Source organism: Hippopotamus amphibius, chromosome 13, assembly GCF_030028045.1.
Source record: "Hippopotamus amphibius kiboko isolate mHipAmp2 chromosome 13, mHipAmp2.hap2, whole genome shotgun sequence".
In the NCBI taxonomy this organism is placed as follows: Eukaryota; Metazoa; Chordata; class Mammalia; order Artiodactyla; family Hippopotamidae; genus Hippopotamus; species Hippopotamus amphibius.
Window position 1 is genome coordinate 95,553,550 of NC_080198.1, and position 17,495 is coordinate 95,571,044.

General features: G+C 35.0%; 1 protein-coding gene across 4 annotated transcripts in view; it reads right to left on the reverse strand.

The window, feature by feature from the left end:
• Positions 1-17,495, reverse strand: part of RAB28 (RAB28, member RAS oncogene family) — a 224,468-nt gene that overhangs the window by 201,908 nt on the left and 5,065 nt on the right. For all 4 annotated transcript variants that reach the window (XM_057706378.1, XM_057706377.1, XM_057706375.1 and 1 more), the window contains exon 3: positions 12,593-12,681. In XM_057706378.1, the coding sequence (XP_057562361.1) occupies positions 12,593-12,681 (89 nt within the window). The remainder of the gene's footprint in view (positions 1-12,592; positions 12,682-17,495) is intronic.

Genomic DNA, 17,495 nt, shown 5'->3' on the forward strand with positions numbered 1-17,495 from the left:
AATCTGGCTCTAGCTTACTACTATTATAAATTTCCAGTACTATACTCTTTTTTCAGTTTTATTGAGAAATAGTTGATATGCATCACTGTACAAGTTTAAGACATACAGCACGATAGCTTAATTTACATATATTGCATGCTCTTTTATTAAACTACACCAGCCCCTAAGTCACTTAGCTTCTCTGGGTCTCAGGTTATTTGACTCTAAAGTTAAATCACTGAGTTAAACACTCTATACACCTTTCAATTTAATTATCCTATAATTTTTTTTACATATATATTTTATTTATTTATTTATTTATTTAGATTTATTTCATTGGCTGTGTTGGGTCTTTTTTGCTGTGCGGGGGTTTTCTTTTTAGTTGCGGTGAGTGGGGGCTATTCTTCGTTGTGGTGCACGGGCTCCTCATTGCCATGGCTTCTCTTGTTGCAGAGCACGGGCTCTAGGCGCGTGGGCTTCAGTAGTTGCAGCACATGGGCTCAACAGTTGTGGCTCATGGGCTCTAAAGCACAGGCTCAATAGTTGTGGCTCATGGGCTTAGCTGCTCCGCAGCATGTGGGATCTTCCCAGAGCAGGGATCGAACCCGTGTCCCCTGCATTGGCAGGTGGATTCTTAACCTCTGCACCACCTAGGAAGCCCCTACATATTTATTTTTAAACGTTATTATCATTATTATTTTTGGCTGTGTTGGGTCTTCATTGCTGCATGCAGGCTTTCTCTATTGTAGTGAGCAGGGGCTACCCTACCCTTTGTTGCAGTGCAAGGGCGTCTCATCGCGGTGGCTTCTCTTGTTGCGGAGCATGGGCTCTAGGCATGTGGTCTCAGTAGTTGTGGCTCACGGGCTCTAGAAGGCAGGCTCAGTAGCTGTGGCGCATGGGCTTAGTTGCTCTGCGGCATGAGGGGTCTTCCGAGACCAAGGATCGAAGCAGTATCCCCTGCATTGGCAAGTGGATTCTTAACCACTGCACCACCGGGGAAGTCCCCTATTCTACAATTTTTATGCAAAATTGTCTGTCTGATTTATTTTAGTAACTTATAAATAAATCTATTTCTGTCTGTCCTCCCAAATGCTTTGAAATAATGCCCAGCACAGAATTATTTGAAATAATGAGCATAAGCCTACTTTTCTTATTAAGAATAATGTCCCAGAATTAGCCTCTGAACAAAGCTAATATTCAATCTATTGACTCTACCTCCAGTTGACATGAGTGATACAAAACATTATGTTAAAAGAGCTCTGCCCTTGGACTTCCTAGGTGGCGCAGTGATTAAGAATCCACCTGCCAATGCAGGGGACATGGGTTCGAGCCCTGCTCTGGAAGATCCCACATGCCGTGGAGCAACTGAACCTGTGCGCCACAACTACTGAGCCTGTGCTCTAGAGTCCATAACCCACAACTATTGAGCCCGTGTGCCGCAACTACTGAAGCCCACGCATCTAGAGCCTGTGCTCCACAACAAGAGAAGCCACTACAATGAGAAGCCACCACAATGAAGAGTAGCCCCCGCTCTCCGCAACTAGAGAAAGCCTGTGTGCAGCAACGAAGATTCAACACAGCCAATAAATTAATTAATAATAACAATAAAAAAGAGCTCTGCCCTAGAAGTCAGACTGCCTTTGGATTGTATTCCTGGCCCTAGCATCTACTGATCTTGGGCAATGCTTTTGTCACCCGCCTTTATAATACCTGTCATGCCTAATTGATTCAGTGAAGTAATAAAAACAGACTTAATTTAAAACTAACATACTACACAATTGCTGAGAACGTTTTTATTATTATTCTGAATGAATATGAATTACATTTTCAGGGTAACTTTGAGGTAGTTTTCACTCTCCTAAATTGAGCCTTGACCCTAGGGTGCCTCTTAAACCTTAAAATTTTTAGAACGCCTCTAACTTATAGATTAAAATATTCATCTCAACATGGGCCAATATCTGAATGTAATAGAATATATGCAAATAAAACATGGTCAGCATCTCTTGATAATCAGTACTAGACCAGAGCTATAGAATAAAAATTAACTATCACTGATCTAGACCAGCAGTTGGTAAACTATGGCCCCCAGGTCAAATCCAGCTCATTGCCTATATTTGTAAATAAACTTTTATTGAAACCTAGTCCACTCATTTAAGTATCATCAATGGCTGTTTTTGCACTACAATGGCAGAGCTGAGTAGCTGCAGCAGAGACAGTCAGACCTGCAAAACCTAAATTCTATCTGGCTTTTAAGGAAGTTTGCCAATTTCTCATCTACACTGATATATCCCAATATTCTTCAGTCAGCAATACCTATGAATTGTCCAGGATTCCCAAGAAAGGTAGAAGGATAAACACCTTTTCATTAATCTAACTATCTAACAATCCAAACATCTATCAGTTCATATATCCTTTTCTCAATACCATTTAATCCAAAAGTTATGATTTTTATCCTTGCTCCTAACGGGACAATTTTGTATCACTTTTAACCTACACCAATGTGGTGAAAAACTGAGAAGGGAAAATGAGAAAACCAAAGACATTAAAATACAAAAAAAGACAAGAGAGCAGACAGCAGTATCAAGCAGTATCAGCAGTATTTCATCTTGTGGAACTGAAAACCACAGCCACAGAAAGATAGAGAAAATGAAAAAGCAGAGGACTTTGTACCAGATGAAGGGACAGGATAAAATCCCAGAAAAACAACTAAATGAAGAGGAGATTGGCACCCTTCCAGGAAAAGAATTCAGAATAATGATAGTGAAGATGATCCAGGACTTTGAAAAAAGACTGGATGCAAAGATCAAATAGTTTACCAAAGGCCTAGAAGAATTAAAGAGCAAACAAACAGAGATATGCAACACAATAACTGAAATGAAAAATACACTAGAAGGAACCAATAGCAGATTAACTGAGGCAGAAGGGCGAATAAGCAAGCTGAAAGACAGAATGGTGATAATCACTGATGTGGAAAAGAAAAAAGAATGAAAAGAACTGAAGACAGCCTAAGAGGCCTCTGCGACAATGTTAAACGCACCAACATTCGCATTATAGGGGTCCCAGAAGGAGATGAGAGAGAGAAAGGACCCAAGAAAATACTGGAAGAGATTATAGTTGAAAACCTCCCTAACGTGGGAAAGGAAATAGCTACCCAAGTCCAGGAAGTGCAGAGTCCCAGGCAAGATAAACCCAAGGAGAAACACGCCAAGACATAGAGTGGTCAAACTGACAAAAATTAAAGACAGAGAAATGTTATTAAAAGCAACAAGGGAAAAATGACAAATAACATACAAGGGAACTCCCATAAGGTTAACAGCTGATTTCTCAGCAGAAACTCTGCAAGCCAGAAGGGAGTGGCATGATATATTTAAAGTGATGAAAGGGAAGAACCTACAACCAAGAATACTCTCCCCAGCAAGGATCTCATTCAGATTCGACGGAGAAATCAAAAGCTTTACAGACAAGCAACAGCTAAGAGAATTCAGCACCACCAAACCAGCCCTACAACAAATGCTAAGGAATTTCTCTAAGCAGGAAACGTAAGAGAAGAAAAGGACCTACAAAAACGAACACAAAACAATTAAGAAAATGGTAATAGGAACATACATATCGATAACCACCTTGAATGTAAATGGACTACACGCACCAACCAGAAGACAAAGACTGGCTAAATGGATACAAAAACAAGACCCATATATATGCTGTCTACAAGAGACCCACTTCAGACCTAGGGACACACACAGACTGAAAGTGAGGGGTTGGAAAAAGTTATTCCATGCAAATGAAAATCAAAAGAAAGCTGGAGTACCGATACTCATATCACATAAAATAGACTTTAAAATAAAAAATGTTACAAGAGACAAGAAAGGACACTACATAAAGATCAAGGAATCAGTCCAAGAAGTGGAGATAACAATTACAAATATATATGCACCCAATATAGGAACACCTCCATACATAAGGCAAATGCTAACAACTATGAAAGAGGAAATGCAAGGCAGAAATAGAGACACAGATGTAGAGAACAAACATATGGACACCAAGTGGGGAAAGCAGGGAGGGTTGACGGCGAATGAACTGGGAGATTGGGATACCAAATTGTACACTCTAAATATATGCTGTTTATTGTCTGTTAACTGTATCTCAACAAAAGTTCTTAAAAAAAAAAAAAATTCTAGCCTCAAAGCACACTATGCCTCTCCTGGAAAAAAAAAAAAAAAAGTTCTAGGACTATCAGTTTCAGCTCAGACATGTTAAGAGCTTGGAAGTCATCATGTCTGTGGACAACTGAAAACCAATGACTTTTCTTGGACACAACAGAGAGCTGAGTTTGCAGGGTAAATTGCCACCCTGAAATCTGGAGAGGGTGAATCCAGAGACTTACAGACAAAAGCTGCTTACCTGGAACAAAAGCCACTAGAGCCAGTAAATAGTAGAAACATTTAAATGGTAATTTTAACAAATTGCTGGAGGCTGAGTGTGGGCTAGCTTGAGGATGAAAAACTTCTGGGGGACATAGTCTTTGGGATACCCCATACTTTCATGGGTTTTACCTCTAGGAACCCCACAAGATCCTCATGGTTAAGAGTCAACAAAAATCGGCTCATGGTTCTGGCATGAGAAGAGAGAAAGTAACCACTGTAAAATATGCCCAGAACATTATCTGTAAAAAAAGCACACTCTCCAGGTAAAAAGCTTAATCAGAGTCTTCTATCACATCGGAGAAAGGCATTTTCCAACTCCAGCCCCTTCTAGCCATCCTGTCTCACCTAAATGAGAAAAGCTAAGAAATATCTGATAAAACTACAACCCAGGGACACAGATGCTTAAGTTACACAAGGCTGTGACTTAATCATAAGAGTACAGAATGTTTCCCCTCCTCTATATTTTACCACACACCAACAGAACTCCAGTACAATAGTAGAAGATTACATTTGAAAGAGCTGCAAGACACAAACTCCAACTAAGGAAGAGTTCTTTGAGATGCCCAAAAAGACAGGGGAGGAAAAAAACAAGGACATTAGAGGAATCTGATGTCTCTGTCATCTAAAGCTTCAGCAAGCATTAAACACAGACCAACTCCTGCCCAAATTAACATAAAACCTCACATTAAAAGCCTATTTATTTGAGTTCTTATTACTCGATACATAATGTCTAGTTTTCAACAAAAAATTAGAAGGCACATTAAAAGGCAGTTTGAAGAGAAAAAGCAAGCATTAGAATCAAACTCAAAATTGAGACACATTTTGGAATGACAAGATCAGGAGTTTAAAATAAATGTGATTAACATTTTAAAGGCTCTAATGGAAAAGGTAGACAACATGCAAGAACAGGTGGGTAATGTACACAAAGAGGTGGAAACACTAAAGAACAATAAAAAGGAAATGTGAGATACCAAAAATAATATAACAGAAATAAGGCCATTGATGGGCTTCATCAGTAGACTGGACACAACTTAGGAAAGAATCAGTGAGCTTTGAAATGATAGAAACTTCCAAAACTGAAATGAGAAGAGAAAAAAGAATGAATAAAAGAGAATACCAAAGAACTACAGGACAGTTCTGAATGTGTACTGCACATGGAACTGGAATACCAGAAGGAGAAGAAAGAGTGGAACTCAAGAAATATTTGAAGGAATAATGGCCAAGAAATTGCCAAAATTAATTAAAGACACCAAACCACATATCCAGGAATCTCAGAGAACACCAAGTAGGATAAATATCAAAACATGTACACCTAGGCACATCATGTACTTAAACTCCATAAAACAAAACACAAGGAGAAAATCTTGAGAAAAGGTAGGGGGTGGAAGCCAAGGGGAGGGAGGGAATACCCTATCACACAATAACAAGGATAAGACTTTCTTGTCAGAAACCAAGCAAGCAAGAAAAGAATGGAGTGAAATATTTAAGGTGTTGAAGGGAAGAAAAGAACCAATCTAAAATTCTAGATGTAAAAAAATCCTTTCATAAGTAAGGGAGAAATAAAGACTTTCTCAGATAAACAAAAACTGAGGGAATTCATAGCCAGAAGATCTGCCCTGGAAGAAATGTTAAAAGAGGTTCTTCAGGGACTTCCCTGGTGGCGCAGTGGGTTAGAATCTGCCTGCCAATGCAGGGGACACGGGTTCGATCCCTGCCCCAGGAAGATACCACATGCCATGGAGCAACTAAGCCTGTGTGCCACAACTATTGAGCCTGCGCTCTAGAGCCTGTGAGCCACAACTACTGAGCCCATGTGCTGCAACTACTGAAGCCCATGTGCCTAGAGCCCATGCTCTGCAACAAGAGAAGCCACCACAATGAGAATCCCGTGCACCACAATGAAGAGTAGCCCCCACTCGCTGCAACTAGAGAAAGCCCGTGTGCAGCAACGAAGACCCAACACAGCCAATAAAATAAATTAATTAATTAATTAAAAAAAAAAGAGGTTCTTCAGTTCTTTGGACTTGAGGACATGGGGCGAGGGGGGGGGGGAATTGAAGGGGAAGCTGGGACGAAGTGAGAGAGTAGCACTGACATATATACACTACCAAATGTAAAATAGATAGCTAGTGGGAAGCTGCTGCATAACACAGGAAGATCAACTCAATGATGGGTGATGACTTAGAGGACTGGGATAGGGAGAGTGGGAGGGAGTTGTGGGAGGGAGGGGATATGGGGATATATGTATAAATACAGTTGATTCACTTTGTTGTACAGCAAAATCTGGCACAATGGTGTAAAGCAATTATATTCCATTAAAGAGCTTAAAAAAAAAAAGGCTCTTCAAGATGAAGGAAATGATACAGGTCAGAAATTCAGTTCTAAATAAAGAAGGAAGCATATGAGAGAAGGAACAAGAAAAGGTAAAATAAAATCATTTATTTTTATTTTTCTTATTCTTAATCTAAAATATAAATATTTGATAACAGTAACAATGTACTGAGTGATTATAGCATATGGATAAGAGATATGAATGACAGTGATGCCATCAGGGACAGGAGGTATGAACTGAGAATATTCTTTTACGAAATATTTTATGAACTACACAGGAAGCAATGTAGCATCCTATAAAAGTGGACTTAGATTAGTTTAAAATGTATATTGCAAACTCTAGGGCAACTGCTTAAAAAAAGAACATCTAAGTATAACTGATAGGCTAAGAGAAGAGACAAAATGTTCAAATAAAACCAGAAAAGAAAGAAAGAGAAAGGGAGGGGGAGGGAGGGAAGCAAGCACAAGGATCAGAAAACAAACATGAAAGATATGAACCCAACTATATCAATAATCACTCTGTGAATCGTCTAAATATAGCAATCAAAAGACATTGTCAGAGCAGATGAAAAACCAAGACTCAACTATATGTTGCCTACAGGAAACATGCCTGAAATACAAAGACACAGGTTAAAAATAAAAGTTAAGGAATAAAGAAATACCACGCTAAAACTAGTGAAAAGAAAGCTAGAGTAGCTATATTAATTTCAGACAAAGTAGACTTCAGAATAAGTGAAATCATGAGGTATAAAGATTGGCATAGGAGCTTCCTAGGTGGTGCAGTGGTTAAGAATCCACCTGCCAATACAGGGGACATGGGTTCAATCCCTGCTCCAGGAAGATCCCACATGCCACGGAGCAACTAAGCCCGAGCGCCACAACTATTGAGCCTGTACTTTAGAGCCCATGAGCCACAACTATTGAGCCCATGTGCTGCAACTACTGAAGACCATGCACCTAGAGCCCATGCTCCACAACAAAAGAAGCCCCCACTCACCACAACTAAAAGAAAGCCCACTTGAAAACACAGATGAAATGAACCAATTCTTTGAAACACAAAAACTACCAAAACTCATACAAGCTTCCACAAACTCCCAGGACCTCTACTCACCAGCTTTAGCACACCAAAGCCAGACCTCTAAGTACTCATCTCTTTGGGAGCCTATAATACAAGCACCCTTAAAGCCCCGAGTCTCTCACCACATCAATCAATCCAGTCTTCTCTTGATTCCTTCCAGAAAACTATCAGAAAGTACAACTGCCTCAGAAATGCAACACATCTTGGCAACAACTGAAGTCTGAGAAGAATCTACAGCAAACTGCTGGAAATAACTGTCTCTTGGCAATCTTGTGGCCATCTAAACCCACCATCATGTCTCATATCCCTGATACCCTCTTTTATTACCTATCTATCCACCATTTATTCTTCTGCTATGTCTTCATTCCCATACTGTCCTGTGCTTCCCCTTCCTAATTTACCCTCCAACTGCTCCTCTTCTTTCCAAATCTTTCTGACATGACTTTTGGAAATCAGACTTCAAGTTTCATACATCCTTCTACATCTTCAAATTACTCATAAAAATGTCCTCCATTTTCTATGCCTTAACTTGATTTTTTACCCCTACAATTGCCAAAAGATACTACTACCCCTTCTCTTTATAAACCTTAAGACTTTTAGTAAATATTACATAATATTATATAGTACTTTGTTTTTATCTATTTCACTTATCACCATATCTAGTAAGCATGATGAGTCAGTAAATCAAATGGATACCATTTTCAAAGGAATAATTAATAGCGGTCTTAAAGCAACAAACACTATGGCAACACTTAGTATTATAAGGCATTTCAAAGTTTAGTTCTGGACTTCCTAGATGGCGCAGTGGTTAAGAATCCACCTGCTAATGCAGGGGACATGAGTTTGATCCCTGCTCCAGGAAGATCTCACATGCTGCAGAGCAACTAAGCCCGTGTACCACAATTACTGAGCCTGTGCTCTAGAGCCCATGAGACACAATTATTGAGCCCATGTGCCACAACTACTGAAGCCCATGCACCTAGAGCCCATGCTCCTCAACAAGAGAAGCCACCAAAATGAGGAGCCCGCACACCACAATGAATAGTAGCCCCTGCTTGTCGCAACTACAGAAAGCCCATGTGCAGCAACAGAGCCCAACACAGCCAATTAATTAATTAATTAAAAGTAATTTTTAAAAAATTTAGTTCTAAAATTTAACACATACAGTATGTACAATTTAATGAAAGGAATACCTATTTCCAAAATGCAGATATTTTTTCTCCCTGATTTGTACAACAAATAATCTACTTTAATTTTTGGTTATGTACAGAAATGAGTTAAATCACATAGATTATGCAATAGTCATAACAACATGTATTGTATTTTGCTGTATAAGTACAACCTGTAAGAAGGAACACTAATGCAAGAGAGGTCTGTAAATACAGTTATAAATATCCAACTTAAAAATTCATAGTAAAAAGCAGCAGAGAGTCTCAGGGAGTCCAACTTTGAGATATGCTCTCTCCCCAGCTGTCATACAGGCACCATATCCTTTTGTTGATGGTTAACAGGGTGGCTCATCTGTGTGGGGCACTAGCACACAATAGTAGTTATGTTCTACCTCACAAATGACTACACTTCATTGAGTTTATACTCAGTAGGGCAGTGTTTGCAAACCACTTAGATTCCAGGACGGAAAGAGCTACAAAAATGAAACATCCAGTCCTTCTCTGAGGTTTGTTATTAGCCTCTGTTAGCCACAGGTTACAGGGCACTAAACACTACGTACTGTGTGTTTGCTCGTAACCACTATGAAAAATAGCCTATAACATCTTTCTAAAGACTCCTACAAAATTTTAAGTTAATTTAAAATCTGGGAATTTAACTGGGACATACTTCAATTCTTAGAACTACTTTTTGACAAAATATCTCACTAATTCTTTCTTGGGTGTCTATTCAACTTTGTTTCAACAAACACTATTCAATACACTATCACTAAAAATTTAATGCTACTGGTGGGGAAAAAGTGAAGAGGGTAAAATAATCAGATTTATTTGAATCTACGTTAATTCCCAGCCTACAAATAAGCTTCTTCCTGGATGATAAGAAATGTTTAAAAAAATAGATTCACATAGCTTAATAGCCCAGATATGTATAAGATGATTCTTTCCATACACATTATATAAGTTAGAGAACCTAAAACAAAATTCTAAATAATACATTATACTGATGTCCTCAAAACAGCTTGTCAAAACATTTCTAAAAGATTTCTATCCTGTAGCATGTGCACCAAAATCCAAAGTATTCAAGAGATGGGTAATATACAGCATCTACAACAACTCTAGAAACAGTATAGATCCACTTTGAAGAAGTCATACAATCATATAAAATTGTTAAATGCTATTAAAATGTTTATGAAAGCATTATTTTTTTAAAAGTAATGTTTCCCCCAGTTTATGGTAGTAAGCTGTAGTCTGAGCTTCTCTGGCCTGGGTAAAAAATTACCTATATTTTAACAAAAGAAACTACTGGTAAACGTATTTAATTGTATTTTACAAAGCATTTAATTTAGAATCTCTGGAAAGCAGAGAAAATGTATGACAACTCATTTTATCATCTCAAAAATTCCTACTTTCCTGGCACAATTTCATGAAAATGTTTATGAACTTCCTAGAAATACTTTACTAGATTGTTTTTTTAATAAAACAGGGTATACAGTTTACAGAGATTGTAAAGTATAAAAGATGTAAGGCACTGTCAAAAAGAGAAAAAAGTCAACATGTACCTTCAAAATCGAAATCTCATGTGACATTCTCTTTCTCCCAAGATATGAAGTACATTACAAAAGAATAGAGATATTTTACTAAACTCAAGTATTCTCAAAAATGATGGAAATTTTTTAAATTTTTACAGATTTGCCCATTAATGTATGCTGATTTTAAGCAGCTATGTAATAGCATAAAACATACACTGTTGATTTGAGGGGATGGTCACACAACATTGTGAACGTACTAAATACCACTGGTTATATACTTTAAAAATTGTTAATTTTATATTATGTGAATGTCATAACATTAATTTTTATAATAACTTTATAATATTAATAAATTTTAAATTTCTATAAATCAAATAATAAATTTAAGTGATCTGAATAAGGTAAAATTAAGAGTCCAATTCATAAACATTATATTCCCCTAATTTTTAAGTGAAGAAAAATGTATTAACTGAATGTTATATTATTATTTACTCTGAAATGCATAAAAACTTCCCATTCTCCACTAACTCTAGATGTATCTATAAACCATGAAAAGCTCTTCTATTTGACATTCATAGTCAAATACCATTAGAAGCTTGACTAATCTGGTTTTCATTTTTTTTAAATCCAGTTATGTGTCCATGAATATAGACTTTAATGGAGCAAAAAAGGAAAGAGACTGTTATTTTCAAATCCCATTTTACCCCAACTAGGTGAATGAAACAAGGACTGTGACTTCCCAAAAATCTCTGTCCAGCAATTTTTCTTTAGCTTAATATCTACTTTAAACATAATCAGTTTAAAACAGAAACACCAACAACGAAGAAGCCAGACACAAAAATCTGAGATAGATTTTTTAAGAGAAAAATGAACGGTCATAATATATTAAGTCATGTGGTCACAAATGAAAATGTTAAATGAGCAGAAAATTCTCCAGGAGACAAAGAACAATGTAGAAGAAAAGGGAAAGAAGAGTTCTAAGAGTTAAATCTATGTATCGATAAAGCAAAAAACACAACTCTGGGGCCTTTATACATGATTAAGAACCACACGCGCCTCATCCTCTGAATATTTTATAATTCAGAATCTATTTTCCACCCCAAATTAATGCAATGGTATTTGTTAAGCATCAAACTTCATATAGAAGAGCACTTAATATTCTCTGTCTTCATCTTCTAGATTCACTTCTTAGGAGGAACACAGTTCCACATAACCAAGTTACGATTCTCCACTTAAAACATCAAACTCCAATAAAGAACTAAATGAGGATTATGAATATCATCCCCCCAATACCTCATGATGATGTGAAAGATACACACTAACTCAAAGTAGAAGAAATAGCAAAAATAAACAGTATGTCAATAATTAAGTATATTAATTACCACTATGCATATTTTCTATTTGTATAATTTAATTTTAAAACTTATAAATTATGTCTGTATAAACTCATGTTGCCAAAGATTTTTTGTTATATAATTACTCAAGTGGTTTTTCTTACTCTACATAGATTTTCTTCTGAAAAGACACCACACGTGCCTACCATGTTAAAATGCTGTATGTGCTTCATATATATAGTCATATTTAATTTTCTGACATAATATATTGATATATCTATTAACTCTGAAGAACCATAAATATTTACTAGACTAATTCATAGCACAAAAATACATAGACATAAACATATATATGCTTTTTGTCCTTATAACTTAAAATGAAATTAAATTTTCCTCTAATATTCTTCATTCTATTTACATATTCTGTAAGTAGTCAATATAACAAAATCAGTTACTAAATATCAAAATATCATCTATCGCTGCATGTATTCACCTGCTGACAATAATATTAGCAATATAAGTAGCATATGAAAGCTCTTAAGAGTCATCCAATTCCCTGACCCAAATCACTCCAAACATGATTTTGAGGGAGAATGAAATCAAAGGATTAGCACAAATGTAAAATCAGTCTCCCTACATATCAGATAAAAATCAAGGTATGAAGAGCATGTGTGTATGTGTGTATACCTGCTTGTGTGTTTGTAAGGGGAGTATCTTCTGTATTGGAATAATTATAAAATTTGCTTCATACCTGTGCTCCATAGATATATTTATCCAACATCTTGCCTCCTATTGTCTGCCCTCCTATGTCCCAAACTTGAAGAGTAACATTCAAGTTTCCTAGAATGTAAAAAAAATGAACATTAAAAAAAGAATACCAAAAAAGTTAAGGAACAATATAACAATTGAATAGTTTCACAGAATATTAAGTCACAGTGATAAAATCTGAACCTAATTTGTCTTTTATTCTGCATGTTCACACGGTCACGTATTTGGAATTGCAAAATAATGTTGTCAAAAGATATAACAGTGGAGAATTTAGGTTTATACTTCACCCCATTTCCATGAAACCAAATTTATAATCACCTTCAAAACAAAAGAAAATAAAGCTTTAATTCACAAACTTCTTAAACCTAAAAGAATTTTTTTCTTAAACAGAGAATAAAATATTAAAGTACTTGTATGTGGAGTAAGATATATAATTTAAAAATTACAAGTGAACTTTATATAGTAACCTACCTCATTGCACATAATGAATTTTGCTGTAAGTTCTAAACTCTACAGGTTCTAAAACTCACAACTCACAGATTACTAATAGACTACAAAAATGGTCCCATAGTTTCAACTCGAATGAATTTTTAAATTTGAATGTCAGCTACTATATACAATAGTGAACATATTTTAAAATTACACATTTTCAAATTTAACCTATAAATATAAACATTTTGACAGTCCTCTTCAGAACCGATGTAGGATACATATCCAATATATCACTAAATATCGTGATGCACTTGCATCTGTTCCACTGAAACAAATCATATGTGCTTCAAAGCCCTCAAAAGATAGTGTAACAAATCTCTTCCCCATACTAACATTATAAAAGCATTCTAAAATACTAAAGGGCAATCTTTAAAATTCTTTTGTCCATTTTGCAAAATATTTACTTGATAAAAAAAATTATGAGATAAGTTATTCTCTATTATCAATGCAATTAGTGACTAAACTACAAAATTTAAAGACCAACTTCAATATGCTTTGTAGTTTAACATTTCAAACTATCTCTCCTAGAAAAATTACACAGTTTTCTCCAAAGGTAGACAAAATCTCAATTAGTACCTTCAAAACGAGCTCCCACACTAAAAATGGATCTTTCTGAATGATTTGCAAACCAGGAAAACTCAAAAACTTAAACACTAAAAACTAGTCTCATTTCAAATACAAGCCAAAAAAGTATTATATAGACATGAATTTTTATACCAACACAAAACACTAAAATTGGAGAATGTTAGTCACAGCATTGAACTTTGCAACTGAAAAAAAAGTACGACACTGGATCAACCAGCCAAGTTTTACCCTTAACTCTAAGTTTTGTTGGGTCTGTATTACAATCTTTCCATTATTTGGATGTAGGTCTGTTCCATCTGCCAACCTGCAGAGGAACTTCCATTAGCATTAATGAGAGCTACTAAACTTCATCACCCATCATCATTCCCATATATACACACTTTCAACGCTCACCGAGTAATGACCAAAATGTTCTTAAAGCTTTATGAATACAAAAACCAAAATGTCACAGACTAAGACTTACCCAACAACTTGTGTAAACCCAATATCTTAGAAATCTAAATTTTTAGATATTCAAAATTCATTCTCCTATAATGCTGTTCCAAATTAAGCAGGTGAGAAAGGGCTAGTTGACACTATATCAAATAGTTTCAAAAGCCTCTAAATAAACAGGCAGTACTCTATTTTACTCACAGAAGTCTCTAGTTATGTGTTTACTTCAAAAACCAGTACTCAACAATATTAACCTTTCTAAAGTAAGATTTTAGGCAACATTTAATAAAGGACATTTAATCCCATTTTCTCCTAGGTCAATAAATCCTATCACTTAACTTCAAATCAAGAAATATGAAGCTTTTTTCCTTTAAGTTCTGATATTTAGTTCTGATATTTAGATCCTAACCTATCTATAACTTCAGAAACATTTTCTAAGTTACATGTTTCAAGACTCTAAATTGTTTATTCAACTATCTCCCACCTGAGAGGTTTATAATTGTGTGTTGAGGGTATTTTTTAAATCTATACCTTTCCAAACAAACACTGTTTGTTGTTCTTTAATATACATATTCTAGTGCCTCAGATAAAAATATGTGTTACTAATAACCCACTAATATACAATGCTAGCCAAAAAATAAACTTTCTCTATCTTTATAGTTTCAACAAATGATATTAACTTCCTAGTTATTTCATGTATCTAGAAATGTATTTTTAACTTCCACATTTGAATTTTAGGCTTATTAACACATAAAAATAAACGGGAGTTCCCTATTTGGGAAACAAAATAATATAGAATTCAAATTAATATTCCTTTTAGTTCTTGCAAGCAAAAACATATGAAGTCTTCTAGCATATTTTCAAAATGACATGCCTATGAAGCTATATAAGAATTTTCAAAGAATCAACATTGCAAAATTTTTAAAAATCAAGAATCCATCTAATATAAATTTCTAACTAATAAAGAAGGTTAAGGAGGAAACTGTCAGCAGTCTAACCCCAAACGCAAAATGCTAGAAAATTCCTGCTCCTCGTAAGAAATGACATTTAACGAGGGAAAAAAAATAAATAAATGAGGTGACAAAATACAGGTAAGTTGCTTTTGGTATGAATCAAAGCCACCAAGAGGATTCAACAGTGACCTTGTAAAAGTACACTTGGTGCCTTGGTTAACCTTACTTAAAGTGCTGCATAGTCAAGATGGAACTAAAAACACAAGTCTGCCCACTTCTTGTACTAAAGACTTAGAAATCCTTTTCACAGTAGAACGCTGTTTACTGGACTGTACCCACAAGCTTCCTGAAAGTATTTTGACTAAGGCTCTTAAGAAGCTCTATCAGCAGAATCTCTGACTAACAGATACACTATTTTAAGCAGTAAAATCTGCACAGTGGTTGCATCCAGACTATACAGCATACCAGATCATGAAATATACTAATGTGGATGAGTATTTGCAGAGTAATGACCTTGAAAACTTGCATGAAGAGAATGTCAATAGATGGACAGGTATTACACCTCTAACAATCTGAATGGACAGAGGACTTACTAGAATACTAACAAATATTAGATTTACCTCCTATGCTGCTATACATAAATTCAATAATGCTGCCTGTAACATTTTAGCAAATGATACAAATATTAATCACTGGACACCATGAATTCAAATTAAAGTTAAAATATATAAAAGGTATACTATAAACCTTTTAATTTATTAACCTCATTTCTTAATGTACCTATTAATATAAAATCAAGTTACCTTAAAACAATTTTTTCTTACTGAAATTTCTACCATAATTTTGAGTCCATTAAATAGAATAAAACCAGCTGTCTTTTTATAAAAAAAAGATTTTTTTCTGGAACTCTGCCCATCAAAATAAATCTTAATCAGGAAAATTAAAATATACATTCATTAAGAGTACACATTTCCTAATGTCATTTTTTAACCTAAGTACTTTCTAACTAAAATATTACATTATAAGTTTGGATTTCAAAAACACCAAATATTTTTTACAAAGTCATCAAAATTTAAAAACTTGTAGTACTATGCAAAAAATCAGAAATCATCATATATGTTACATATAAAAAATGTCCAAAACCAGTCCTAAAGTGTTTTTAACGTTTGAGTAGGTGCTTGCTCTTTTATTTAAGTCTTTGAACTGAAAAATTAGAAAAATTAAACAATATTAATAATACATAAAGTTAGTACTTTTGCTAATTAGTATCGAAACAAAATAGTAATTAAACACACATTGAGGTTCTCTGTGTACAAATGGCATCTCTGAAAAAACTGTTGCAAAATAAGTTTTCAGTATGTATATTATGTGATCTGTACATGTATTCTTCTAGTGACTGCTGTAAACATTCGGGAAGCAGCATTAACCTATCCATAAGAGTGAGAATAATAAAAATGAAATTTTCAGTTTTGAATACATTAAAAGAAAATACAAATGAAACAAAATACACGTTTCTCATTAAACCTCTTTCTGAACAATAACTTAGTAATGGAAAATTGGAATTCTTTTCTCAAGCTATATCTTCTAATTTATTTTTCATTGGTAGCCAAATACCAACCATCACAAAATACGAGAGAGTATGTTACTAGTGAGATATGCAGAATACCTTCAATTACCAAGCGTTTTCATTAGCTGTTCTAAAATGTTCATAGGGTTGTCTGACAGATGGAGTATTTGAGAGGTTAACATATTTCAGCAATATTAGAATTTATTAAACCCCTTCCCACTGTATCAATCATGTTCCAGTACATGAATGACACTACACTTGTAGCTGTTTTTATTCAAATGTGTTTCCTCAGAGCGGAGAGATGGACTAGTTTATGAAATCAATCAAGATAAACTGCTTTTAATAAAATACTTTAAACATATAATTTAAGCACAAGTGAATAGACAGATCATTTTAAAGCCCCAATTGTTCAGAAACTAACTTAAAACAGAAACCACTCTTTTTTTGTTATTATTTCCCTGTATTTCCCACAAAATGTGCTGCAACTGGCATCTAAATAGTTTCTTTGCATGGTGAACTGAAACATCTTGAATGCTCAAACTGTATTTTTATGAGTGCCTAGGGACCCTAAATTTTAGTGGTCTATTAAATGCCAGCAATTTCATGCTGCCTTGCATAAAACAGCATTCACATATTAGAGCACAGAAGTTCCATAGCTACATTATACTTCTGTTCCAACTTTCTCTCAAACAAAAAACTGAAGCAGAGGCTAATCAAAATATTTTAAAAAATAATCCTTTCCAGTCTTTTCACATTTAGTTCATACAATATCTGTTGATAATTATATGGCATTTGATTTTGTTTTTAACTTTAGCATTTTATAAGCGACTATTGTTTATCCTTAAAAAATGCATAGT